The sequence below is a fragment of the Sparus aurata genome, chromosome 12 (assembly GCF_900880675.1).
Source record: "Sparus aurata chromosome 12, fSpaAur1.1, whole genome shotgun sequence".
In the NCBI taxonomy this organism is placed as follows: domain Eukaryota; kingdom Metazoa; phylum Chordata; class Actinopteri; order Spariformes; family Sparidae; genus Sparus; species Sparus aurata.
The window spans coordinates 24,198,168-24,226,124 of record NC_044198.1 but is presented as its reverse complement, the minus strand read 5'-3'; the positions used below and the strand labels follow the sequence as shown (position 1 = coordinate 24,226,124).

The window sequence follows — 27,957 nt, the reverse complement described above, 5'->3', positions numbered from 1 at the left end:
AAAAAAAGTTTAAAAGTTTTTTTTACACTTTTTTAAAGGAGAAACTTTTTCTTATGAAACCAAATGTAATTCTTTTTTTTTTTTTTAAATAGATGCTTTTTCTGAAACCAAGTGGGCAAAAAATTCTGTAGATTTAGATTTTTTAGATTTATTTTTCACATTTTTACCTCATTTATTTTATCGGCAATCGCATTGATCAGATATCTGCTCCGATACTCAGCCAGGTGTGATCGGTCGACCCGCAGCACAAAGTATTTACTGTATATACATGTAAATATACGTATCATTTACTCAAACACAACTACATTTATTGCCAGAATATCTTTACTCACGTATGGACTTTTGGGTTTCTGGGTAAAGTAGTTTTAGACACCTCAGCTGTCGAACACGCAGCAAACTCTGAAGATTAAAGACACGGAAGCTGCAGCATGAATTGGCATCGCCAGCCTCCGCGACAGAAGGTCGGGGAAACATTGGCAGATGGTTGTGCTGTGAAACATATCTGAAGGTCTTAAGACATAAAAAAAAAAAAAATGAGCTATTTCAGGCTCGTACATCAGCCTCGCTCGAGACACAACTGAAGAAAGCACAAACCGACAAACTGCGTCCTTTAATGAGACGTCACTCTGCGGAGAATACAGAAGTATTCAACATATCTGGTGAGTAGAAAACACCAAAGAAGAAGAAAACTCACTTGAAAGAAAAAGAAGGAAAGACATCCGGTCAATAAAAACGCACATCGTCAGCTCAGAAATCAAAATGAACTTTATTTTTTTGCAGTGTTATCAGTCACATGATTGATCACCATTGTAACCTTATAAATCTACTTCATGTATCAGTTAAATACTGCAGTAAATATGTTCGTCCTAACAGGTCGTACAGCAGAAACTTCATCGTGTTTACTTCACTCCATGCGTTTTATAAACAGCTGCCGACGTTGCAGGTTTTTCAAGCATTAAAGTGGTTTTGTCCTTCAGCGCGTCACTCGATACTCAGCCTGCATGTGACGCAAAGATGATTTAATCATTTAATAATCTTACAGTAAAAGACAAAAAAAAAAACAACAACATACAATTCAAACATTAGTGTTCAGTGAGTAACTGTGGTGTGAAGAGTCTGAAATGGCAGCGAGGATCTGCGACCTTTCTGGTTGGCGACCGCCAGCAGCAGCAGTCATGATGTTAAAGGACAAGTTCACCCGAAAAATGGTATCAAGTCATTAAGTAGTGGCGCTCAGGCAGATGGAAAGTTGGGGAACTTATTGTTGGAAGATATATATAGAATATATTTCTGGAGCTTCAGAGCAAAACGGGGTTGAAGTTTTATCTTAAACAAGTGAAGGAGAAACAAAACAAAAGACGTTATTTACAAATGTTTTGAAGCCAAAATCTTCACTGTAGCCGCGAAGCTACAAGTGTTAGCGCACATCCCGGATGAAGTCTCTTATCAATTTGGGATCCTGAGGCCTCTAAAGATTTGGATTACATCATACAAGCTGTATGGATCCATTTTAACTGCTGAGATCCCAAACTGACTTGAAAAGACGCTAATTACACCCTCACTTTTCCTTCAGCGACATATATTCAGGACCTCAGAGTTTCTGGAGACGCTGGACGAGCTGTATGGAACCATCTCATGTTGTACTGTCAGATGTTGTGTTGCATTTTTAAACCCATTTGTTTCAGAATCGCTGCAACACTGTTTAGTTGTCGTGAAGCTCCAGAAATATTCTGTGGACCACAAAACTTCCCCCGACTTTCCACCAGCACGCGGGCGACGAGGACTGAATTTTACACTTCTGGTTAAACTTTTCGTTTACAAAAGGTTTAAGAAAATGCATCCATCTTTAATTGTGAAATTTTAAAACCATGCAGTTACTTGTGAGATAAATTGAATTCCTCAAAATGTGCGAACACAGAGTCGTCATCCTTTAAAAAAAAAAAAAACATGCTCGCTTGGAGGTCTGAGGCTGCCGGACTGGAATAGCTGCTGAACTGAAAGAGGATAAGTGGCAGCGTGGCCCTTTCCCTTTGAATACTTATTCACTTAACTCATCTCTAATGGGCTCAGGACGCACAGCTGAGCCACTGGGCTGTAAATAGGCTTTCACCATTGAGCTTAACACAAATAAATACAGTACACACACACACACACACACACACACACACACACACAAACACACACACACACAATATGCTCAGTCACCCTCACATCCATTTCTGTGCAAATGCAATAGTTGTTGTGCAAATTCTAGGATACACCACACACCCTTACACCCTTATATGTATCTACGTGTAACTGCATTGAACGTAAAAGCCGGAGCGTCTAATGTTATCCCTGAAAAAGTTTCCTTCTCTGTGTACGTGTTGCCGGACAAAAAGGTGAAGGGGAGCGTGTAGCTGCCCTGTAGAATCAGTAAGTGTATTAAAAGCAGCCGTATCCTCCTCCTGACTCGACCACACTGTTCGTATATGATCACATCAGGAGGGGAGGAAGAAACGCACCACCCTCCACCGACATCTCTTGTTCTATTTTCACTCCTATCGCCCCCTGCAGACATCTTCCTCCTCTGAAAAAAAAAAAAAAAAGCAATCAGGCTGAGAACAGTTCTCCTGTAAGTCAGCCAGCAGGGGTCGAGCCAGCTCTTCTCTCGGCTCCCATCATCGGGAGCCGCGGTGGAGAGACGGGCGGCTAATTTCCTCGCTCCCGCGGAGAAGGCTGGCGGCAGTGTTTGGGAACTGGATGACTTGTTTGAGTTCTCTCTCGTCAGTTCTCCACGTTGGCCCTGAGTGAGCGAGGCTTGAGTCTTTGGTGCAGCCGGTAGTCCTGGCTGGCCGCCCGTCGCAGGGGAGTCGGAGAGTTGAGCTGAGGGTTGGTGAGACCGAGCGACTGAGTCTTGTTGGCTCGCGGCAGCGCCCTGCTGCAGCTCACGGAGCGCCGGTCCTCCGCGCCCGACTGGGGCTCCAGCTGGGCCTCGCACAGATCCAGCAGCGACGCTACCTGCTCCCTCATCGGCAGGGATTTGAACCTGCGAGCCGCCAGGTGAAAAAAGGCTTCGACGAACGCTTGTAGTCCCATACCTGAAATAAAAACAGACAGAGAGTGTGGTTGAGGTGAGACTCGAGAAATAAAGTTTTAGCAGGTTAACAGTAAGAGATACATGTGACTCATTCCCAAATTAATTTAGTTTAAGTGTTTCCGTTTAAGCTTTTGTATCTTAAATTTCACTTCATGTTTTGAATTTGCACTATTTTAAATGTAATAACAGCTTCTCGTAGTCTCGTAAACTAAACTTTTAATTTATTTCTTCATTTTCTGTTTGGACTTTTAAATTAAGTTGCGACTGAAAATATCTGAACTGGAACGTGTCAACAGGTTTGTTAATGTTTCACCAAGCTTAACGCTTTCATAGATTGTTGGCTAATACAGTCAGACGTCTTTAAACTTACTAAAGAGAATAAAAACCTAATTTGATTTTGTTTTTCTGGTGATCTGACTTCAGATCTGAATTGTTTTCTCTGCTGTGTTTCGGACTTCAGAGCTGGTGGGAAGTTTTGCCAATTTGCCAGTTTTTTCTCAAGTCCTAAATTGTTTTTTTTTCCATCTGTGAAAATGTGAAAAAAAGTTTTTTCTTGAGTGAGACAGAGAGAAAAAAAAATGTTCAGGAAAAAAAAAAAAGTCACTGTTTCACACATGAAAAAAACATTTCTCATGAAATGTTTTTTTTTTTCCTTCTTTCTTTGGGGGAAAAAACTATTTTCACACATGAAAAAGATCTTCAACTCAGGGATGTGTGCATTTCATTTGCATTCATCTACAAATACTGATGCATAGTTGTACATGCTGATACGCACGTAGTTAATGTTCTGACACACACTGGGGGGCTGTTTTGGTCCACCAGTTTGACGCCTCGGAGGGTTCACTTATTTCCTCCATTTCTATGTAAATCCGAGGTGTCGATGTGCCGGCAATTGCGTGAGATGGGCGGAAGTGTCGATGACAGCCGGGAAGTTTTAAAACCAGGAAACAGCTGATCACAGCAGTCAGTCCATCACTTCATCCACAGACGTCAAGATGAGCGACTGGACAGCTGCTGAGATCCAGGAGATGCTAGCGTCTCCTCGGTCTCTGTAGCTGTCTTCGTTGTCCGCTTGTTGTTGCAGCAGCAAGCTACTAACGGTCGCTACTTTCAAATTAAAAGCCCCCCCCAAGAACCCAGTTCTAAACTCCAAGCTAAGCTCTTATTTTGAAGACAAATTCAACCTGCTTCACTGTTCACGCACAACTTCGTGCTTCACATCACATGCTTGCGCCTACCCCAGTGGCTTTTTGGAAAAGAAGGAATATTACACCTCCCTTTTAGACAGACAAGGCGGCACACTGCAGCCTTTACCTTGCTGCAGATGTGCCACCTTGTCTGTCTAAAAGAGGCTAATGATTTGACTGACTGAATGCAACTTTTATAATCATTTATTTAACATTATATGTTCCCAACAGACAATAATAATGGAAACATGATTTAGGTTTTGTCCTTGTTAACTTTGCACTTCATCATCTGCTCTTGAAAGCTGTTAAATTCAAAATTCTGCAATAACAACTGAGATATTCATATCCAACAACAGATAAACTGCTCTATAAGAATCTTAATCTATATTAACTGTGAGTTTTTCCCTCTATGAGAAGAACTTTGTCCTCTAAGCTGAATTTTTACCCCTAATATTTTTCTTCTGAAAACTCTTATTCACGACCCAGGAGAGAGAGAGAGAGACAAATGAACAGAAAGCCGAGGAATCCACGGAGTGAAAAAAAAAAATGAATGAGACGCCAATTCACACCGGACCGACAGGGTGAGAGAGCTCGTTGGGAATTTGCTTCGGAATTATTAGAAATTATTACGGATCGCAAGAAGAGTTTGGTGCAGGACGGCATTTACATACATTCCTTCACGTGTCCTCTGAAAACTTTTCCCACAAGCTTTGTCAATAACAATTCCACGTCTTTTCTCGGCTCCTCGCAAATCCTCCCTTGCACATACACAGAAATAACAGACTGACTTCAGTCTCCCTGAATACGTATGAGCTCATTCTAAATTCAGCCCGCAATCTCCTCCGTACAGGCCCTTCCATCCTGGTCCATGTGATCTCCATCCATCCGCTTCGCCTCGCAAACACTCCTCGCGAAAGGTGCAAAGTCTGAATAATTCATGTCGGATACTCTCTTTCGCTGTCACATTGTGATCTCGGCTCATTTCAATTACGGAAGCACAGTGTCAGAGAGAATCTGACAAAGAATGACACGCAATTATCTCCGAGCACATTATTTGTCTCAAGGATACCCGGCTCTCTGTCCTCTGCGTGCTGTTTTCTTTGTGAGTGTTTTGTTTTGCGCAAAAGGTCTGCGTAGGTGTGTGTGTGCGTTACCTGCTTCTCGAGAATCCGGCGTCGATCCAGACCAGCGGCGTGTGATGTCTATGTAGAGGATGTCCACTGAAGCCATGGTGAAGTTACTGTTGCTCAGCTTGCAGGTCCTAAAAACAATCAGAAACATCGAACGTGTCAGTCCACATGTTAAAGCTCCAACGGAACTCATGTTTAATTATTTCATTTTTCCAGGCAAAAACAAAAATGTATTCTTCTTCCTCTTTTGGGGGGAAATATCTGAAATGCTCCATCTCCTCTAAACATGCTGGGGGGGGGGGGGGGGCAGGTCTGGGTTTGATTGACAGCAGCTGACAGGCTGAGCACCAGCAGGGGAGCATGAGCCAAAATAAACAAACTTGTGCTGTGGCTTACATGTCACAGGTTGACAGTGTGTTATAAAGAGTATTGAAGAGGAAGGACCACAGCAGCATTTGAACGAACCAGAGTGATATTTGCGGATGTGTTTTTATGCTGTTGGACCTCCTGGTGGATTGTCCTCAACTTGTTGCTGACATGATCCTGTTAAATCAATCTGAAATATTAACCATAATGGCAGAAGCCCAAGGCTTTTGTCTTCTGCCCGATCACGCTGTAGATGTTTGATGAAGTTATTACCTCACAGACATGTGGGGCAAAATGTCTTAACAATGGCTGTGTCCCAACTCAGAGTCTGCATCCTTCAAAGGACGCATTTGAAGGCCAATTACGTCACAACGCCGTGCGAAGGCTGTCCCAATTCAAAAGGCTCCTCCAAATGCAGCCCACAAATGCGGCCTTCTTTTCCCTCTTTTTGGAGGATGCACTGCTACTGTCCTTCGCGGCCTCGCCTATCCCAAAATTCTCTGCGCAACCGGAAAAGATGAAAGAAAGCAAGCAAGAAAGAAAGAAAATGGCGACATAGCGTTGCGTAGATCGTCACTTAGGCGGGCCTGGGCGGCTGAAATCGTGACATAAGGGTTCAATCTGGTGACGAAACCAGGAAATGCTCCAAAAGGCTGGACCGTCTCATTTAGCAACGGTTGACGCGGCCTTGACTCCGCCTTCAAAGGTCTTTCCCGAAATTCTCGCCTTCAGAGGTCGGGTCCTTCAAAGGATGCAGGTCCTCAAAAATCAATCTAAAAATTAAAACCATAATAACTCGAGTGTTCATTCATTTTGCAGCAGAAAGTTGAGGCTTTTTTTTACAACCTAATCATGTTGTACGCAGATGATGACGTCATTATTTCCCGTGACATGCGGAACAAAACACGGTGACAACGAGCAGAGGGGCCAGTCGATAGATGCCAAAGAGAGATCGAGACGATTTGTAGTTTTGAGCATTGAAAAAAAAACATCACAATAAGCAAAAATTCCAGTACTGGCGCTGGCAGAAGCAAGAAGAATTTGTACCTGATGAAGGTTCGGAAGGCTGTGGGGCCCAGACGCATGTTGCCCTTGACCCCGAGGAAGCGAATGAACAGAGATGCGATTCGCTCCACCAGCCGCAGGTAGTTGAACTGTTTTGTGTATTTGGGGTAGACCTGCTTGAGACACAGCGAGGGCAGGGCGGCTTCATCCGGGCTCCTCTCTTGTATCTCTGCCTCCAGGGGAATCTCCTCCCCGTGTTCAAACCCGGCAGCCCTCGGCTGGGATCTTTAATCACAGAAAACAACAGATTATTAAACATTTTACAGCACCGTATTTCACTGACGGTGTTTAATTTATTAGCACTGTTGACTGACCATTTAACCTGCGCCGCTGGAGATTTAATGTCTACAAAAGTCCCTACGTTCACTGCTTTTTGTGCTGTCCAGCATAAAGGCTGAGTAATGGCCTGTAAGCCCTGCAGGACTGAAGCACGAGACCATCAGGCCAACCCAGAGAGCTTTTGTCAGCTGAGTAACATCCGACTACCTGAGGTAAATAAATGCACCAAGCTTTTCACTTGAGTCTGCACTTACAATCTGTCTTGGCAGGAGATTCGGAAAGACTAATGTTGTATGAAGGATAAATGCTTCCTTTTCCCTTTTCACTGGCTCGTCTTCTAGGCTCCTACAGCCTTTTTACCGTCTCTGCTTACATCAACAACATTTAACTGCACAAGAGGCAAAGATGCATCCACATGCTACAGGTTTGCAATAAACTTTTGATTCTTTTGAGCAGGAAGTTACTTCTCATCAAGTCTGAAAGAGAAAAATGACTCTTACATCACACGGCCAAATGTTAAAGCCACAGTGGATCTGTGCAGGTGTTTCACTCTGTGTGAAACATTAGTGTGATGTAAGCCTCTTCTTGGACAAAGACCCATATTCCACAGCAGGTACTGATAAAAGCTTTTAGAGGTAAATTACCAACGTCGAGTTTTATGCCTTAATTGTTGATGAGGCAGATATATGAAAGCAGTTTTCAGGCAGTTAATTAAGCTCGCCAAAAAAAGTCCATCAACCAAAACTTGAGCCCATCACTTTCCCGTTGCACAACGCTGGTCAAGGGGCTCAAAGAGGGTAAAGTACAAATTTGGTTCCAAAGATTAAAAAGGTCACATATTACAATAATTTTTCCGTTGGTTGTTGTTTCCACATTTCTGGATTTTGCAATCCACGGGCCGTTTGGGGGCGTGGCTGAGACTGTACAGTTGTGACATCACAAACTCACAGATGTCTTGACGGCTCGTTTGAAGGCAAAGATTTCTGAATTTGGTCTGTGTTCTGATTCTTCCACGGTATTTATAGAGCACGTAGACCTTTTTTATATTCAAATCTCACATTCTACAATATGGGGGGAGAAAAAAAAAAAAAAAAAAAAGGGCTTTGAGGTAGAAAACACTTTGAACAACATGTTTTGGTGAGAAAGAATACAACGTTCCTCCTTTCATGATCATTACTAAAGGAATAACTGTGAAACGATGGAACACAATTCTCTGTGCGTCACAAACACACTGGAGAATATGTCTGGAGTGTCAGAAGTTGGTCCATTAGATCCAATAAAAATCAAAAGTACCCCGATGAGTTCTGCACTGGGTCTATTCTCTAGGCCTTAAAAACATGCTGAATGAGTTTCTACCTCATTTTCTTTTTTAAGCACTGCTTTTGTTTCCATCCACGTTGGCTAGATTTCAGTCTCTTTCTTCCTGCATTTTTCTGGCATATTGTGAAGATTCATAACGCCAACCGGTCGATGACTGGAATAGTATAAAACCTTTGGCACGTTCCACACTACCTGCCTGTCTTTCACCGCCGGCTATCCCATTGTGCATTTCCTAAAGGAAGTTGCCACTTCTCATATAAAAAGGAATGGGAGCAGGGCGTCCTGTGCATTTTTACCCTCATAAATGTGTGAACATTGTTCTTGATTGACATCTCCGTCCCTTTCCTGTTTGCTATGCAGCAACGGTTGCTGTTGGGCGGGGCCGATCCCTCCTTTATCATTCTTATTAGTTCATAGAGTTGAGTGACCTCAAATAACGTCCATCATGAGCGGGGACTCATCAGCCAGAATAAGTAAAACACCTGTGCCGGTGTAAAGGGCCTTTCAGGAGGACAACTCCTACGGTCAACATTTCCATTCAAACACGACGACAAACGCACAAAGTCACTTTCCCGTCAGGGGGATACAGTACTGCTGACTTTTATGAGGCAGTTTCTTTGTCCATGAATTAGTAAGCAGTGTGAATGGCACCGAGAGAGCACTGCTGAATGTTTAATAGAATCAATCATCCCTCGGCAGCCAGAGGGACACCACCCACGTCTATTTAGACAGGACCGGCTCGGCTAAAAACGGACACGTCTTCTAGAGAAGCTGACAGCCAGACAGACAGTGAAGGGAACATCTCCAAACACTCCCAGCAGACGGAGGAAGAAAAATGATGGCGTTAAGGCCGAGAGGGTAAAAAGGTGAAGAATGGCAGGTTATTAAAAAGACATACAGAGGCCCCGGTGCCAAATGTTAGTTGAGTGTACGCGAGGAGGACTAATTCAGCTGTCATTACCCTGCACGAATTCTATTTCTGGCCTCCCGGTGAATAATTTGACAAAGCTTTCGCACGCTGTCAAAAGTCCTGAAAGGTGCTAGATGTGTCAATGAAAAGAAATCAAATGTGTCCACGGTGATCTCCATTTCAGATATCTAAATCTTTTTTTTTTTTTGCCTGTGCTCTAAGAGTATGACTCATTCCAAAACACACAGACACAGGAAGCAGACTCCCACAGGTAACAATAAACCTTTTGTGTGTGCAAATGATTGAACGCCCACTCCTGTTCTCACTCCACGAAATCACAAGAATCAGAAAACGTTCAGCCGCTATAACCAATTTATTTATAATAACAATGTATAAAAATCGGCAATGTGACAATGTAGAAAGAGCCCTTAGATTCTGCTGGTCTCTCCAGCTTTATGGAGATTTATAGACAATTTCTGCTCATTATTACGACAGCTTCACACTTTTAGTAAGACAATTTTTTGGGTGCAGCAGGCAGATGTTTCCAGTAAACAAGCTGAAAGCGATCCACTGGATACAGGCTGCTTGTACAAAATGGCAGATGGAGAAAGTTAACGACTAGCTGGTAAATAGCAATGGAAGAAATTAAAGAGAAATATATTTTTCTTAGGAGTTGGTGGAGACCAAAAACAGAGCTAAAAGATGATAAATATTACACTTAAATTCATCAGGTAGCCAAAACATTAGTAAGAAACTACTGACATGATAGCGTGTCACGTTACGTTATGTTTAGTCATGTTTGCCGGTTTCCATCCTCTACAGAATCATCTGATAACCTCAAAAGTTAGAGCCACGGCGACCAAATTAAACTCACCTACCTTGAGTAAAAATTACCGATTTCTGAAATTAAATAAGAAACATTTGGGATAATGTAGGTAAACAGCTCAACAAAATATTTGAACAAAGGGTTGTGTTGTTTTTAGACATGTGAGCGCTCTGATATTATTATCATCATCATTATTATTATTCTCTTTAAAAGGTGTTGTTATGTCAGTGTTGTGTCTGACACTTGTTCGTGCTGCCCTCAAGTGCCCCTCCAGAAAAGAAAAGAAACCTAAGTTTTGTAGGTTTGAAATGGAGGCTGTGAGTTTCAACCTTAGTTACTTATGACTGCACTCAAATCCACCTCTGCACGTATTATTTCTTTTGATGCAGATCATGTTTTTTTGCAATCATGTCCCTCGCACTGTATTTTAAAAAAAGGTATGTGCACCTGAATTTCAGCTATTTGTTCTCACCCACACACCCACACACACACACACACACACACACACACACACACACACACACACCTCATAATGGCTCATAAATCACCCTCAGAGACATCATACAGAGGATTTATGAGCTGGGTGCCAGAAGTATATGTCTGAGAGCCACTGATAGAATCGGACCCCCCTCCTCCTCATAATTACCCACTTTTCTCCATATTCCTCTTTTTCCTGACATTTTATATTTACTTCTCTCTCTTATATAAGCTCTCATTCCATCTCCTTTAAATTGCAAAACACCATTTTCTTTACACAGCTGTACCTCTGTATTGTGCGCCCGGTCAGTTCTCACCTCTCTTTCGCTTCATCTTGACAAGTAAAATTCATACAGGGGTGACTTTAGTTTAAACTCTGCGCTCTGACTGACTGAATCCCATCCATTCCAGTGCTGAACAGCTGTCAGCTACCACAACACAAGTACTTTTACTTGCTGGTAGACCATCTGTGCAGCAAACAAATGACTTAACCTCCCGTAACGATGTTGGGAACAGTCTGGTCGTGCTGTCAAAGACTGCTTGTTAAGGATTTTAAAAGTTTGCAGAAGAAAAAAAGAAATCAAATCCGTCCATCCCCATTGAAATACATCTGACCTGACTGTAAATCTATGCATGTGAATGTCAGCGCCAAGCTTCAATCTGGCATCCCCGAGATGTATTTCATTCCGTGATAGTGAGGCATCAAAACTGGTGAAATGCCAGTCAAAAGACAGTCTGGTTGCTCAAATTCTCGTGTTTCTCTCGTATTTCCTGTAATCAGCCAGTGAAGTTAAAGCCCAAAGGAACTCAGTCTGGATGTCTGACACGTGCATTTTGAAGTACACCATATATTTTAAAAGACCAAAAGCATTATCAATGGATCAAACTGCCTTGACGGCCCTAATCCGAACTTGTTTCGATTTTGGAGCATCAAAAAAATGAGGCAGCCATAGCAGCTAAAGGAACAGAAACCTAACATGAGCAGCAGAGAGAGTGAGAGGACGGCTGAGCCCAGCTGGGAGCTGCACACCGCTGCCTCCTGTGAGGACGCACTGGCTGTGAAATTTCTCATCAGTAATTCTGCTATTGTGAGAACTTATCCTAGTTCCATAATGCTGTTTTTAATATTGTAATATACTGTTACGAATGCAGGAGAGGAGCGTGAGCTTTGTGAAGTCAGAGGCGGAGGTTTTGTTGTTGGGTTTGACACGGAGGCTGCACAGGTTTATGTTTATGTGCATGGGGGGGCGACATTTTTACAAAAATACTGCTGGTTCTGTGGTTGGCATTTCAGATCTGATGCCTGCAGCGCACCATAGGTCAATTAGTGCTTTGAGAAAGTTTAGTCGTATATTTTTCGGTAGAAGTTGTGCTTTTACTTTACTTCGACAGCTGTAGTTCCTCGGTACTCGTCAGATTACATTCAGGCCGACATATTATCAAAGATTAAACCGGTGTTTACAATCGTTTCAGCTTGTTTCACCTCATTTTGTGACATTTTATTAAGGTGCTTGTTCAACCAAAACAAAAAGACTTCTGTTTGAATTTGTTGCACACTCACTGTAATTATTACTAATCTCATGCCATATATAGTAATACATCACATCAACTTTCTGCATAAATAGTCATTTTGTTTTGATACGTCAAGTTCATTGGCTGCTGATAACTTTTACCGTTGTACAATTTGGAATGCAGGATTTACTTGTAATGGAGTATTTTAAACTGCAGTAGTGAAGGTTCTGAGTGCTTGTTCCACTATTGGCTTATTGAAACATCTTTACACACAAATGTCTTAATCTAAAATGCATAAAATTCAACGTAGCAAAAGCATCCTCGATCATAAAAAATGATATACATGGTGCATCTGCCTCAGCGTGGAATTAGATGATTGATGAGTCTGATTGATGACTTTGTTGGCAGCAGTGATGATCACAGTTTCCTGAGCACATCCAATCTAACGACCAATTGAATAAATATTAGCACTAGTTTGTCAGAACATTATTAGCATATCCTCTTAGTCACTATCTGCAACGCTGACACCGTCCCCTGCGACCACAACCTGACATGAATACTAAACCTTTATGTTTGGGAAGAAAACATTTGAAATTGTGTTAAACCACAACAGAATATTTTCTGCGGGTTCATTTTATCATGCTTTAGATGGGTTTTTCCAATTTTACAACCCTAATTTGTGGTAAGCTGTGTTCTGTATGGGAGGTTCAGCTAACAGCTGCTAGAGTCCACTTTCTATCTGCAATTACTGATGAGCTGTAACATTCTTGTTATCACTAATCAATGATTTGTATTATCTAATAGCGGAGCACTGGCTGTTAATCTCTAATCACAGGCCTCATACACCTGCATCTTATTACCCGATAAACTGCCACTACTTGCAATTTTATATCATCATCATTCAGAAGCATTCGTTGTCGTCACTGCTCTCTAAAAATATTACTACTCAGGACCGATTCAGGTTATTTCCCTCTCTATAAAGTTTACGACTTTATTAACATTTCTAGCCTGCTTCGTGTCAAGTTCCTGCAAACATGAAGATACACGAGACACCGTAACTCTCACGTCATAAACCCCGTCCTTGTCACTGTCGCCGTTTCTCACCCTGCTTTATAGACACACTGAATTATATCTTATTAAAGATGATGCACCTTGCTCCAGTCTGGACTTAAGCCTCTTTTCTCCACGTGGCTGCAGACGATAAACATTCTCTCACATTGACATATTTTTATGAAGATATTCTTCCACTCCCTTAATTGGCTTTAGACGGGGCGTACAATTTAGAGATCAGGTGTCTGTTTGCGTTTAGAACAGAGCGGTGAAACAAATGGAGGTATTTACACACAGAAATAGTCCAGATGATTTACAACGCAATCTGTCGGGACGTCATAAATCATTGGAAGATTATTGTCTATGTGAGTAATTGTTCAAGCTCAATAATGAATGGAAAGGTATAAAATTATAAAGCTTTGGAGTAACCCTCACTATCTGAGGTCTGAGTCAACATAAAACCTACGAGGGACATTCAATTAAAGGATTATGGGTCTCTACAAGTATTAAAACAGCATCTAAAGGTGTCTTAAATTATGCCCTGCTGTCATTTATCAACTGACAAGTACAAGGTGTGCTTCTGCCTATTCCAGCTGGATGAAAATATGGCAGGAGGAACGAGGATTAAACATATCGTAGGCGCATTATATCCATATAATACCGGTCATGATTATAATAGCTAAGTAGGTATTATCCCAGAGAAGACGGGCCTTTCACTTCCAGAAGAAAGCAGATCAAATATCTGATATAGGAAATAAAGGAGGGGACGGTGGCAGAAGAGAAAGTTAGAATCAGTAAATCTTATTGTCATAGAAGAAAAACAGATTAGAGGGGGGGGGGGAAACACAAAACACTCTAATGATAGAGGAGATTTATTGTCAGGCACCACACGGGGCCAGTCAGCCTGAGAAACTGAGCCGCCAGACTTGAACAGTAATGTGTGAATTTCTACCGCGGCTCAGCTGAATTTAATTTTTTCCATTTAACAGGCTTATGGGGAGCTGTTGAGCGGTGCAGAGCTGGGCTCTGTGGACGGACGGGCTGAGTAAGATATCATGCCCTTAGAAGTGGACTCTTAAGACCCGCAGACAAAGAGCAGACGGTGTAAGAACTTCAGCTTCAAACTGTGTGTGTGTGTGTGTGTGTGTGTACACTTACACTGAAGGCTTCCTGTGGGCCGGGTCCATAAGGCGCAGTGTGTCCCTGATCACACCCACTTTGACCTCTTTGTCAACTGGACTAGGAACATATTCATAAACCCCTGGTGCCACCTGAAGGAGACATGAATATGCATCACAGCAGAGTGAATAATAATGATAATAATACTGCGATAATAGTGATGCTGACGTTCGCTCTCACCTCCTGTTCATGTTCTATTCTCATACTCGGGTTGGAGTTGACTTCTAGTAATACTGGCTTCAGGTTCTTCATCAGCAGGATGTCAAACCCTAATATCTGAGACACAAACACACCCTGAATTACATACTCAGTACTTGTATCTTACAATGAAGTAAACTGTATAATACTGGTGTAGCCAAATGCTCCTATTCATGCGAGTCAGGTTCATACCAGAAGATGTCAGTTTTGCTGCCGACAAAATCCTATTTCAACCATGCACAGTACCTTAACTAATAAAATACGCTTTGTTTTGAAGGTTGAGTTCATGTACAAAGAACAAAGTGAGACTACAATGAGTCTAAATAAAAGCTGTTAGAACAAGAGCTTAGTGGGAGAGGTCCAGATAAAAATAAAGTTAGTTTAAAGTTTCTATTTAAAAACTTGCCACACTTCAATATTGGATCCTGGAGTGAAATTAACAATTGGGGAACATAAGACAAGCTTGATCCCTGCATACTTATCTAAGTTATTTAGAATGGATCCTGCCAAATGTTGGAATATTGAACATAAACCTAAGAACACCTCCATGTTTCTGTTTGTATTTTGGAACATTTGCATCATGAGAAGTTTTGTAATGTTTCCTACAATCACCTATATAACTTTGAAAGCTTTTACTGAGGGAATGTCAGAATGTGATGATTATGAGAGAAGATATAAGTTATATTCTCCTGTACTTTGGAGATCCTGATGCCAATGTACAGAGGGAATCACACTTTGACTTTGGCAGTGTATGATGTGTTTGTGTTTAGGTTTATAACTCTCAGATGAACATTCATAAGATGTTAGATGCCACTAAGAGTGGGAGTCGAGACCGCTGAGACTTACTGATCCATCAGAATTGTTTGTCTCAGAGCTTTTTGTTTTTTTCAAATTATGTCCATGTGTTGGTTAGTTGGTTTGTGAACAGGATTAAACAAAAACTACTAAATGGATTTTCATTAAACTTGTACAGAGGATGGATCTCAAGCCAGAAACGACCCCATTAACTTTTGGTGCAATACTAGATAAAAGGATGAATCAGGGAACTTTTCTTATATTCTTTAACATTGCAAGATAAGGCGATTTTTACCATTTTCTTGATCTTGATGAAAAAAAAATCAGCCCCATTTCGGGAGCTGCTATCTGTCAGTGAGTACAAACAGGGACTGTTGTGCTCTACTGCCATTCTAGGTCCAGAGTTTTTTGTCTGACAGTTGCACACTGCAAAACAATAACGTCCAACTCATTCGTCTATGCTGCTAGAAAGGAGAAGGAGAGGAAGAAAAAGTCTAAAGTTTAGCTACATTTCATAAAGAGAGATTGCAACAGTAATGTCTGTAAAATCAGCTAAGGGTCTGAAACCTTAGATGTAGCAGTTTGCAAAAACCTCTTTCTACACAACATGGGCCTAAAATCCAGGCATGCCAACACACACAGCCTCTACAGCCAGCTCTCAGGCTACAGCCGGCTCAACAAAAATTAATCAGGGATCCATAAGGGAATCAATTAAGAATTGTGCCGACATGCAGAATCAATAGTGGCATTGGCATCTGAGACAAACCTGGAAGCAAGTCGGTCCCGGTTTGCCAGGCGGTATCTCAGCCTGATAGTACACTTTAAGTTCAGGCACCACGGCGATGACGGTCTTGATGACAAGAGCGATGATGTCCGACCACACCTTCTTGATGTCCACGCCTTTAGCTGCCAGCCTGTACAGCACGCTGGACAGCGTGCGCTTGCTTCCCGTGTTCTGGCTGTCGGAGTGGACAAAGTTGCCGCTGTGGACGTTGAGGGAGTAGTTTGTCAGGTGCATGAAGACGTGGCTGAGATTCTTCTGGCTTGGTTCCTACAACAGCAGAATAAATGTCACCTTAATTATCTCTATATAAAGAATGAGTACATGTTTCATGGCATCACAGCACATTAGCTTCACGATAGCAGCATGGCTACCTGGTAGGGCTCGGTGCAAAAACGTGTCAGGCCTTCCTTGGCAATGTAGATCTCCAACGGCTCCAGGGACTTTATCAGCACGTAAAGGCGGATGTCAAACTTGAGCTTGTCAATGAGTAATGGCTTATGGATGTACTCTTGCACTACCCCCTGTTTGGCCTGTGAACCCGCCATGAGCTTTAGGTCACTCGGGTCACGGATGAGGTAGATGCCGTCGCCCTGAGAGCCCCCGTCAGGCTTCACGATGAAGGTCGGATTCACTGTGGCGTCGTTCTCTTTCACCATACGGATCTACAGCAGAGTGGGGGAGTGAGAGAGGACGGACTGTTATCAGGGTTGAGTAGTAACAGAAACATGTATTTGGGATTATATAATCAGTTTACAATCGTCCAATTAGTGGCAGACATATTCATTAACTTCCAGGCAAACTCTAAACCCTGGAGTTTCCAGTTTAATAACAGTATTGCTTTGTAAATGATGATTTATGGTTAAAGGAGTTTTATTCCTTTGTCTTCACATTGAACATGAAAGATAAACATTTTGAGAAAGTGTAAGTAAGTGTAAGCCCTTGATGAAAAAACAGACAGAGAAAAGACAGCATCTCACATGTTGTAGATGTTGTACACCTGTTTTGTAAGTGTAACCGATTTTAACATGTTTAAGTTTATTCACAGAAGTTTTCAAACACTGTGGTAAACTTTAAAACCAAGTTCTCCAAGTTTTAATTATCATCGTCTGATGAAGCTTTGACAGCTGTTAACATTTGAAACTAAGCCAGACAGTCAGATTTTAAAAAGTAATACCCTCAAAATCTTTCTAGAGGGAAGCAGTGAACTACATTGAAGAGAAAAGTGATATTCTGGTGCCCCCTGCTGGACATAATGCACCATTGCATGTATATGTTTCCTTAATTTAGAGATATTGACCGTCTGTCCATGCAACTACATCACCAAGTCAGATCAACACTGAAACCTCACCGAAATCACCGATTTGAAAAACTTCTGTTGTCATCAACGATAACAAACGTGAATGTTGCAAAGTAACCACATGCCATCGAATAATACAACTCTTTATCTTACTTTCAAAAATACCGTGAAGGGAAAAAAATGAACTGAACAACAACAAGACTTAACATGGTTCTCTTCTTTCTTGTCTCATCAACTTTCCTCCTACATTGACGAACATGAACGCACAAATCTGGACAAACGTTGTCACATTATTTACGGCTGGTTGGTGAATGACACACTTAGTAACTGATTTTGACATCCTTGAACGTCGTAGTCAACAAGCGAAGAGCAGCTGACGTCTTGCTCATTCTTCCCTCTATTCTCTTCACGGCTCTTGCTCCCTGTCATGTGTCTACACTCGCTCGGTTCTGTGTCTCCTTCATAAGATTCAACCATGTGTTAAAGAGAGCCAGATGACCATAAAGGGTAATATTCAGAAATGTCTTTTCTCCTCGAGGAAAGTGAGCAATGAAGCGTGCGCATGTCAAGAATAAAACAGGTCATATTATGAAGCCGCTACTGGTGCAATGGAACAAAGAAAAGACTGTGTAGACTCCACAACCTCCGTATCTGTGACATTTACTGGTTAAATATAACTAATATTGAAAATTCAGAGGAAGCACAGCGACAAACACAGTGTTACTGTACTTTTCCGAGCTTCTGGCCATTTTGTCCAGACACCAACTGAGTCACTGGTATATTTTTTACTTATGATGCCGTTATGAGTTCATCAAAGCATGCTTTGTCTTTGATCACAAGACAAAATATGATGTTTGTTCCAAATGCATAAGAGCAGAAATGGGAACGAAAGTCTTTATGTTTTTAACTCTGGCCACTTAAATTGGTCTGCAAAAGGAAAAGAACTGTTTTGGTTTGTAGTTTAATAAATCACATCGGCACTGGCACTGGCTGCCTTCTATTTAGGTGTTCCAGGTTCAAGGCCACGTTGTTATGCATGTTGGCTTAATGGTGTTTGTACAGTCATAGTACTTATATTAGTAGCATCTTTGCTTATGCTGTTGCTTAAGTCAAAGTTTCTATCTTAAACGGGCACTTTGCCAAATTCTAATCATATATTTTTCAGCACTGTTGCAAAGAAAAACTAGAAAAATAATACAACAAATGCAACTTTTTGCCTCTCAGTTGTCCCTTGCAAAGTAGAGATGTCTGACCTCAGCACCAGTCGAAACAAACTTTACCCCTCCTAGCTTCTCCACTGTTGTGCCGTGTGAGTAACAACAACCACAAAACACTGGAAATAAGTAGGGATACACATTATGGTTTGTTATAAGTCAATACCGCTACCCTGTAATTACCTGCTTCTTGTGGCAGATACCGTAGTTAGTTTATACCCTGGAGTTTATGTCAACCTGAAGCTGAGAAAGACTAAGTGTAGTCAACAAAGAGGGATGACTTGATACACAATAGCTCTATTAAGAAACGCATAGACTCCTCCATCCGAATCCATATGGAGCATTTTTTGCAGATTATATCAGTGTTGTGTCCTTCTGAAATTGTAAAATACTTGATGACATGTTTTGTTTGGTCTACACTGCGTGGCTCCATCGAGGTGTGGCAGTTTGACACCATAAGTACAATAGTTTGCACTTCTTCTTCTTCCTTTTCTTCTCCATGTGTATTAGCAGACCGCACACCCGCTTTAAAGGGGTGTACCAACCCCTAATGTCTCTGAATGTGTCGATGCTGTGTGTAGTAAGTTAATGAAAGCAATTTGGCTTCATACTATCAGCACAGCACTATCAGATAAATAGCCAATTATCTCAATTTCCCAGTATTGAGCAGATACTTCTTGTGTCTGATATTTGTTGTGCATCCCGAGAAAAATGTGCGTTTATTTATTGGAGATGTAAAAGCAGAGTGGGCTGACCGGACCCCAACTCAGTTTTTGTTACAAAGTTTTGCAACTATACAGTACCTGTGTGGAGAACTGCTGGTACTCCTCGGGCAGGATCCAGGAACGAGGATAGAAGTCGTACTCTTCTGGGAACAACTCCTGCATAGTCCGCACTGCCCGGCTCATGTTGATCTTCCTCAGCATTTCAATCATCCCTGCAATGCACAAAGCACCATGCAGAGATTCAATAAATGCAGGACACTGCACTCGGAAAGCATTTTTTAAAGGAAAGTATATTGTGCTGTGAAAACAAATCTATAGGCGCATCTATAATGACTTCAAGACTTGATGTTCTAAGGATATAAATGATATATTTAAATGAGAGCAAGGAGACCACCAGTGATGTAGATTTGGAGGTACATTTCCTACCAATACAATCATCTCCGATTATTTCCATGGTATGAAAAGGTTAGCGTTGGAGCTATGAGGATCAGTAAGGCTTTAACTAAATCCCTGCTGTTGTGATTACAGAATACTGAGTACACATGAAGTACTCTGAGCTGAAAATAAGCCACCACTGCACCGACATGCAGGTTAGTAGTGTTATTGTAGAGTGCCTAACATCAACAGGAGGTTGAAGGAGAGGTACCTGGGAACTTGTTGACCTGCCCTGAGACGATGTTTTCATTGTCATGGAAGGAAACGCCGTGCCAGTAGATATCACAGGCTGCTCGTCTACCCAGAGGAAACTGGAGAACGGGGGAGAGAGAGCAATGAAAGGAGGGAATGAAACATGATCGTCAAAAACAGCAAACGACAACAAGATTAGTTTTTAAAAATGATCTGTAAATGAGAAGGAGGGTTTATCTATTCGTGTGACTCAAGGCATTGGCAAGTCCCTTAGTCATGTCCTTCTGGTGATCGCAGCGTGCGGGGATAATCTTGCCTAAAGATGGTAGGCAGTGCGTGTTGTGTTGCTATGAGCTGGGAAAACGAAGAGCTGGAGTGATACTATAAAAGGATTTAGAGAGCTGGGAAATCCTTCTGGCTCAAAGCACAGATTTTGTCCTCTACACCTCAACTCGCAACACATATTCTACACCATGTTGTGATCTAAAGATATCAAAGCAGACAGAAGAAGTGTGCGCTAACTGGTACATCGACACCTATTAAGACACCTTCCACGATTTGATTCCTCCCACATGTTGCTGCGTCTCACTCCTCTGCATCAGTGTTTTTTTATTAACTGAAACACTGCACAAATTTAATCAGCTTTTGAGATCCATTACATTTGTTTTTTTTATGTGCACTCTGCCAAAAATCTCCCGTCAACAAGTTTCAGCTTTTTGATAAACTGGGTTGTTCTTACACATGTTGGCTTCCATTAAATCAAGGTTATGGGTTTTATCTACATGCAACACATAAGATGTTTTCAAATTTTAACAGAAAACATGCTGATTCCCAGTTGGTTCATACTAATTTAGTTATCTAGTTGTAGTTAACTAGTTTCTCTCAAAATCAATGATGTTCCTCAGAGAGGAATCTGGATTTCTGGCCATGTCTGGGCTCTACAATGCTGAAAATAGTAAATGTATCACTTCCACCTGGTTTTGTCAATACTAGTTTAAGAATTCAGGGTTTTTTTCCCCGGCCAATTATCTTGTCTGGACATTAGCACAATGGACATTAGGCTAATGTTACTTATGTAGGAGGCAGAAATCATCTGCGAGTATTGTTTTTTAAACGGACATCTCGAGACGCATCTCGGATGTTTAGACCCTGCTGGGAAGCACGAACTGTACAACAAATACTAATCATGTTAGCCATTTTCACCTGAAGCTAACATCTGCAGCCATAAACAACTGTTACAGCAAGCTCAGCTAATCAGCCAAGATCTGAGGAGGTGCTGTCAACTTTGCCTTCCACCTATGAGTGTCAACAAATGCCTCATATTAAAGCTGTGATAACTATATTATTGTAGATTATGACAAATCTTAAGTGGATATGGTTTGACTTCCGTGGTTGTGATACCTTCTTCTCATGGAGGATTAACCCCGTTACAGGGCAGCTCTGATTATATGTGACTATGATAATCAGCTGACTAAAGAAAATATCCTGATAGTGTTGTCTGTGGGGGACTGAGGATTAAGAATGCAATCTCCATCACCTCCTGAAACTGATATGAATAATGTATTTGAATTTTTTTTCCTCATTGCCATCCAGCTCATAGTTAATTTATAACATGACACAGCTAAAATCTGAATTTCAAAACATCAACGCGAAACTGGGAGGAACTTCGTCAGGGAGTCTATGTTTAACTTTATGACATCATGACTCTATATTGAGCTGTATTGGAAGGTCAGCGGCACATCGTCAACGCTCCTAAATTCTACTCTCATGCGACCCAGCCCACTGCCAAGCAACAGGATGGATCTCTGACAGAGCTGCATCTCATTAATGAGTTAGCCTGTTAGCGTGTGAAACAGGGAAACCCTGCTAGACAGCCAAGGCCTGCTATAAATACAGCCACCGAGATGCCAGTGTATAAATGTCTAATCGCATGAGGGAAGGAGGTCAAATTAATGAGTAGTTTCTTAGGATAAGGTCCGAGAATAACCGCCTTGTGCAGAGAATAGTCATGGATGGAAAATAGTTTGACTCGTTGTTGTGGAGTTAATCATGTGTGGACCTTTTCGAGCCACTTGTAAATGAGAATACATCGCTCAGTAGTATGAATTTAGTTTTATCTACGAATGAGGATTATTTTCATTATCGTTGATTATTTTTACGACTAATTCATTAAACGTTTAATCTGTACAAAGTCCATAAATAGATTAATTGTTCGGATACAGGATATTTCACGTTGCAATTTATCTGTAATGCATCCAGTAAAAAGCATTTATACTCTTATTTATTTACCCTTTTTTCTAAATATGCAACAAGACTTTCTCTGCCTTCTGAAATTAATATGCTTCAATTTAAAGCCTCAGCTTCGTCTGTAGGATCCTAATGGAAATACCAAGCCTGTGATTACTGCAGTTATTAATCTAATTTTCTGTAGCTGTCACTCAGACCCTCAGGCTTTCCATTCTCTCTCTCTCTCTCTGCCTCCAAGAGGACTAATGCTCTATTGGATTAAAGGAGCTTAAGGCTAATCATTTCCTACTGTTTAAGAGAATGCCATATGCTGAAAGTCAGCCGCCTCTCAGGCCAGAGAGCACTGCAGATGTAGAGACGAAGTAATTTGGATGTAAATGGAACACAAAGCAAAAAGTTCAGTAAACTTAGGGAACAGTCCGTATGTCTTTTCAAGGCCAACACCAATACCAATAATGGATATTTGTGATATACATTGATAGTAAAAAATTAAAACATTGGTGTCAAAATTTAGAACAAGCAGTGAGGCAAATGTTGAACTTTTCACTCCACTTTATCAATGTGATAAGTTAAGTTACCAGTCAGGTTAAAGATTGAGATTGTGCAGTGTTGGTAGGATATTATTAATGATCCGTAACCAGTCAGATAGTGTTGGGGATGGGATACTGAGTGAGTCTAATGAGTCTATTCCTCCGAAAATGTCCTAATAAACTTCCAAATGTGTATCCACAAGTTGTGTGTAGTAAATCTACTTAACTGCTCTGTGTGTTACAACTAGAAGAAGGGATTTTCATCAGATAGTATTAATTTCATAACTGAAAAACAAACAGAGCACGGCTACTTGAGTTTCAGCCCCCTCAAAGATGTTGACATCTACTTTCAAAATGGCTGAGTATCTATAGCGCCCTTGACCCTGCAGGGGGTGGACCGGGAGGACAAAGCATGGTCATGTATAGGCTTTCTGTCTACTGTTTCCTATACCAGACCTGGGAGGATTTCAGTGTCACGGTGTGGTCACGGGTGATAAGTGGTGTCTTTACTCCACCGGCCCCGCTTAACACCTCATGCATAATGGAGACCATGTTAATAATGGCTGATGGCAGGTATTACTCGCATCACATTCAAACTTGACCAGATGGCGTTTGTGGCCGGGGGCCTGGATCAATTAGCCTTCCCATAAATGTTTTAAAAGTTGTTGCTTTTCCTTTAGAACAACTTTCATCCACATCCATCCTCTGTAACTCTAAACATTAGAGGCACGCATACCGACACTGTCAGGATGTGGCTGGATTAAAAGGTGAGCATGTCACCTACTTAAACATACAACAACTAGCTTTTAACTGGTTATGAAACAGACTGAGGGTAAAGTTTCAATCAATGACTTTGAAAGAAATACCCGGAAAAACAAGCAATAGAAAAGTTTCAATATTTCCCTTATTGATTAACCTGCAGATTATTTTCTATGTGTCTATTTAAGTCTATAAAACATCTGAAATCAGGGAAAATGCCATGAAAATGTTTCTATGGCTCGAGACTGAACAGCATCTAATGTTTTAGTTTGTCTAAGCAACAGTCCAAAATCCAGAAAATCTTTAATTTACTGTGACGTAAGATAAAGAAAGGCAGACAATTCTTTCTCAGTGTGCAGCTGCAAACATCACGTCACGCATTTTTTCTAGCTTGATTTGTGGTCATAGAAAACCGTGAAGGCTGTACTCAAGGTTAAAGAAGAACACCTAATATTACCTTGAAAAGATGTGCAAGATTTTGACTTATTAAGCAAGTTATATTATCAGGATTGCACGTGAACTCAGAACATTTATCTGAAGTGTCTTTCACATGTCTTTTAGAAACCAGCCCTCACTTTATCACAACCAAATCTTCTGTCCATTTTCTGAGAGATCAGTTTGTCCACTTTCAGTACTGTACTATATATAAATCACATTAAATGGTGGCCTGACTGTCTGAAAGTTGCTGCAGCCTCAAACATACGCAGCTTTTTGCTTTGATCGGCCATTCCCACATTCTGATTAACACAACTATTAACTGAAACACATTACTTTTTGAGAGTTTAAATACTGCGTTAAACAAACAGATCACTTACAGACACTTTAAACGCCTACGCACACTCAAATTTAAATTTCCTATTTAAAGCTTTGTGATTCACTTTCTGTCAGAGATACTGGCTCTCATAAAATGTCAGCTCTTTGATAACCAAGAGAAGAAACACGCGGCCAAACTGTTATATAACCTCGCCGGAAGCAGATAGAATAGGTTTTTCAGTGAGAGGCTGGTTAATGTAATCATTATCAGATTGATTTGAACCCCGTCTCTATTATCCATTACAGTAATGTTGCTTATAGGATGCAGCAGTGAAGTTTCTATTGTCTTTTCAGCAGCCCAGTTAAAGTTAGATTATGGAAGTGCTATGCAGATTGTTATTCTTGTGAAAGCTGTAAGAAATGTGAACTCTTGGCCTTTTCTTCTCGTCCTGTTTCTAGCACAGAGACACTCCAGGCAGCTGCTGCTTACATGTGACCTCTATGACCTGAATCTGACTCATCACACCTCCGTGGAGAGAAAATGTAAATCAGTGAAAAGACAAAAGACTTGTTTGAGAAGGAGAGTAATGTCTACACTGGCTTAAAGCCTACAAACATGAAACTTGTGATCATATCATGAGGAAGATTGTGCTATTTAGAGTCAAGCACATGAATGTTTTAATTATAATTTGATTAAAAAATGACTAGAAGGAAACATTTAACTACACCACTGAAGAAAAAATGCAAACTCGTGGTTCTTAACAGCAAAAGTCAGTACTTTTTATTAAATCTGCCCTAAAAAAGTGCATTTATAGGAAGACTTTTAATAATAAATCTGCCTTGTATCCATTTAATGTGCTTCAATTATATACTATATAATTTCTATTTATATTGTGTTGTTTTTATCTTGATTGTTTGTACTTTTTTTGAATTGTGACTGGGAGTACTGTGTTTATCTTGACCTATAAAGTGCTTTGAAACTTTGATTTGAAAAGTGTGATACAAATAAAGTTTATTATTGTCATATTAATAGCACAAGTAGAAACATAAGACCGAGGTTCTCATCTATGCACATTCGTGACCAACGCCCAAGCTGAAGCGCTTGTGCAGCGAGCAGCTGATGACAGCGATCCTCTCTGGATTAGAGAAGCCTGCAGTGTCATGTTTTGTAAAAATAAACCTGCACATATGCCATCAGATAGCGATCATATTCATTTCTCGATTACTCAATCAATTGTTTGGTGTTTAATGTGTCAGATAATGGTGAACATGTCAATCATCGTTCCCAAAGGTCAAGAGAGTGTCCTCAAATGTCTTGTTTTGTCGACAAGCCAAAGATGTTCAGTTTACTGTCGCAGAGGAGTGGAGAAACCAGAAAAAAAGTCATGATTAGGAAGCTAAAAAGAGGCTGAAAAAAGACTCAAACTGATTAATCATCCAGCTGAATTGTTGGCGATTAATGTAACAGTGGACAAGTAATCGATCAGCCAATGATTGAGCAGTTTTCCTCCAAGACAAACAGAGAAAGAGAAAGAAGGATGCTCTCATGTTGCTCACCTCTTTCCACTTCAGCTGCTTGATGCTGATCTTGAGTGCCTCTAATGAGGTTTTGGCTTTTGCAGTGTCCACCGTCACTGGCCTCCTCTTGTTCGCAAGTTTGACTTCTGGGATGTTCTTGGACGGATGGATGCTCACATAGTTCCCATTAGTCTCTGACTTGCCCTGCAGGATCTTGCCAGTCCCTCTGATGTGAAGTGTCCGCTCATGCCCGAGTCTGTTCAAGTTCTTGCCGGCATGAGCAGCAGACCCGTGCAGTGACAGGTCCTGGAGGTGTTTGCCACAAGAGTTCTTGTCATCTCTTCCCGGCCTGCTGCGACTTTTACCCCTTTGTTTGCAGGTGACGGAGGTGCTGGACGCATCGCTGCCGGCTATGGTGACGCTGGAGGGGTCTGGGGAGACGGGTGCGTGTGGGGGAGAGGACCCTGGAAGCTGCTGCTGCTCCTCGGCATCCGCACCCTCCTCCTCCTCCTCCTCCTCCTCCTTCTCTGCATCCTCACCGAATGACCTCATCTGCTCGAGTTGGACCCGAACTTTTACATAATCATCACCCATAATGCGAAATGCTATGAGTAACGCCGCTGGGCAGGGCACAGTTGTACCACAGGGTGCAATACTCCGGCAAGCTAACGTTAGTCTGAGATAATGTCGCGGGCATTGCTAGCTTAAAAGGCTAATTAAACAGTAAAATCCATAACGCTCCTGTCAGGTTGTCCCCCGAATTAGAGTGAGCGCGAGGGGAGCGGACTGTGACGATACGTTAACGGCTTTTAACGGGTTTTTATCAAGCTAGTTAAAGCTCAGGTTAAAGAATTAAGGCTGTAGCTAACGCCGTATGCCAGCTGGCCACGATAATTCAACGAGCAACTTCCAAAGGCTAGCGGCTCTGACGAGCAGCCGTTGACTTATGCTAGCTGCTACCAACTGACGTTAGCCTGGCAAACTTCATCAAGCTCGGCGACGTACGGCTCGGTTCTGCGTGCCGTTGACAGACTTTAACTCACATGTACCGTTATGTACTTCTCCAGGGCTGACAAGACAAGTCGTGATGGTGGTGTCCTCCTCTCTCTCTCTCCTCCTGTGTGTGTTGTACAGGAGCAGCAGCTCAGCAGCAGCAGGAGGCAGAGCTGCCTGTTGTCCAGCCTCCATCTGCTTTGAGCCCAGCTGATGATGCCTTTTTGAGCTCCTCGTAACCTCCGACTTCCAAGAAGCCACACTGAGCGCTACGAGTAAACATCCATTTACTATAAATATATATGTTTTTATAAAGTGCTCTGGTGATGTTCGTAAGATGTAAGTAAATAACAGAATCTGATTCGTGTTTTTTTCAATCTCATGGTTTTTAATGTCGGAAAAAAAAAAAACTACTGTAATCATGTCAGAATCTAAAATGACCGAATTAATTCAACATTATACCAGTGTGTTAATTCATCTGTTGCTTTTAGAAGTGGTTTCTCAGCGTTTTTATCGTGCCAATCCGGACTATTTGCCTTTTATATCGGCATCCATTTACTAGATATGTTTATTTCCGACAGCACCTGAAGGCAACAAGGGATGCCAGGTTTTCCGTGTCCATCTATTATTAGAACAAAGAATAAGTCAACACAAAACCACCTGACAATGCTGACTTATTAATAGGCCAGCATCAAATGATGACGAGTCTACATGATGACAACAAGTCATTTATATTAATTGGGTCTAATAAGATAAGATAAGATAAGATAAGCCTTTTTGATCCCTCACTGGGGAAATACACGCTACATTTTGACAAGATTCAGAAGCAGAGGGAAAATATATATACAAAGATGAAATTAAATCTTTTTTAATAACAATGTCCCATGATTGCTCCTTCTAATGAGGAAATACCAGGTATATGATATAAAACCATATACCTGGTACCTATAAAATCCCTAATTTAAAGATATATACATATATTTTTGTATGTTTCTTTGGAATGTTTGGTTGATATTTCTGAGAAGGACGTTAATATTTAATCTTCTCTGTACATATTGTGCATTTTCCTTAACCCCTTATCAGCCCACAGCTGAAATCCTGCATCGCTTTTCCCTGGTTTAACATTGAAATTGACCT

At 41.4% G+C, this 27,957-nt stretch overlaps 1 protein-coding gene across 1 annotated transcript; it reads right to left on the bottom strand.

Annotated features, from left to right (window-relative positions):
- Positions 1–742: 742 nt before the first annotated feature.
- ttll11 (tubulin tyrosine ligase-like family, member 11) lies at positions 743–27,048 on the bottom strand. Its single transcript, XM_030436344.1, has 10 exons — positions 25,867–27,048; positions 20,040–20,139; positions 19,472–19,605; positions 16,529–16,819; positions 16,140–16,424; positions 14,561–14,656; positions 14,360–14,472; positions 6,810–7,052; positions 5,421–5,527; positions 743–3,080 (listed from the first exon to the last, which is right to left on the bottom strand). Exons 1-10 carry the CDS (start codon positions 26,419–26,421, stop codon positions 2,767–2,769), a joined length of 2,238 nt encoding a protein of 745 aa, XP_030292204.1. The 5' UTR covers positions 26,422–27,048; the 3' UTR covers positions 743–2,766.
- Between the last annotated feature and the right edge of the window lie 909 nt (positions 27,049–27,957).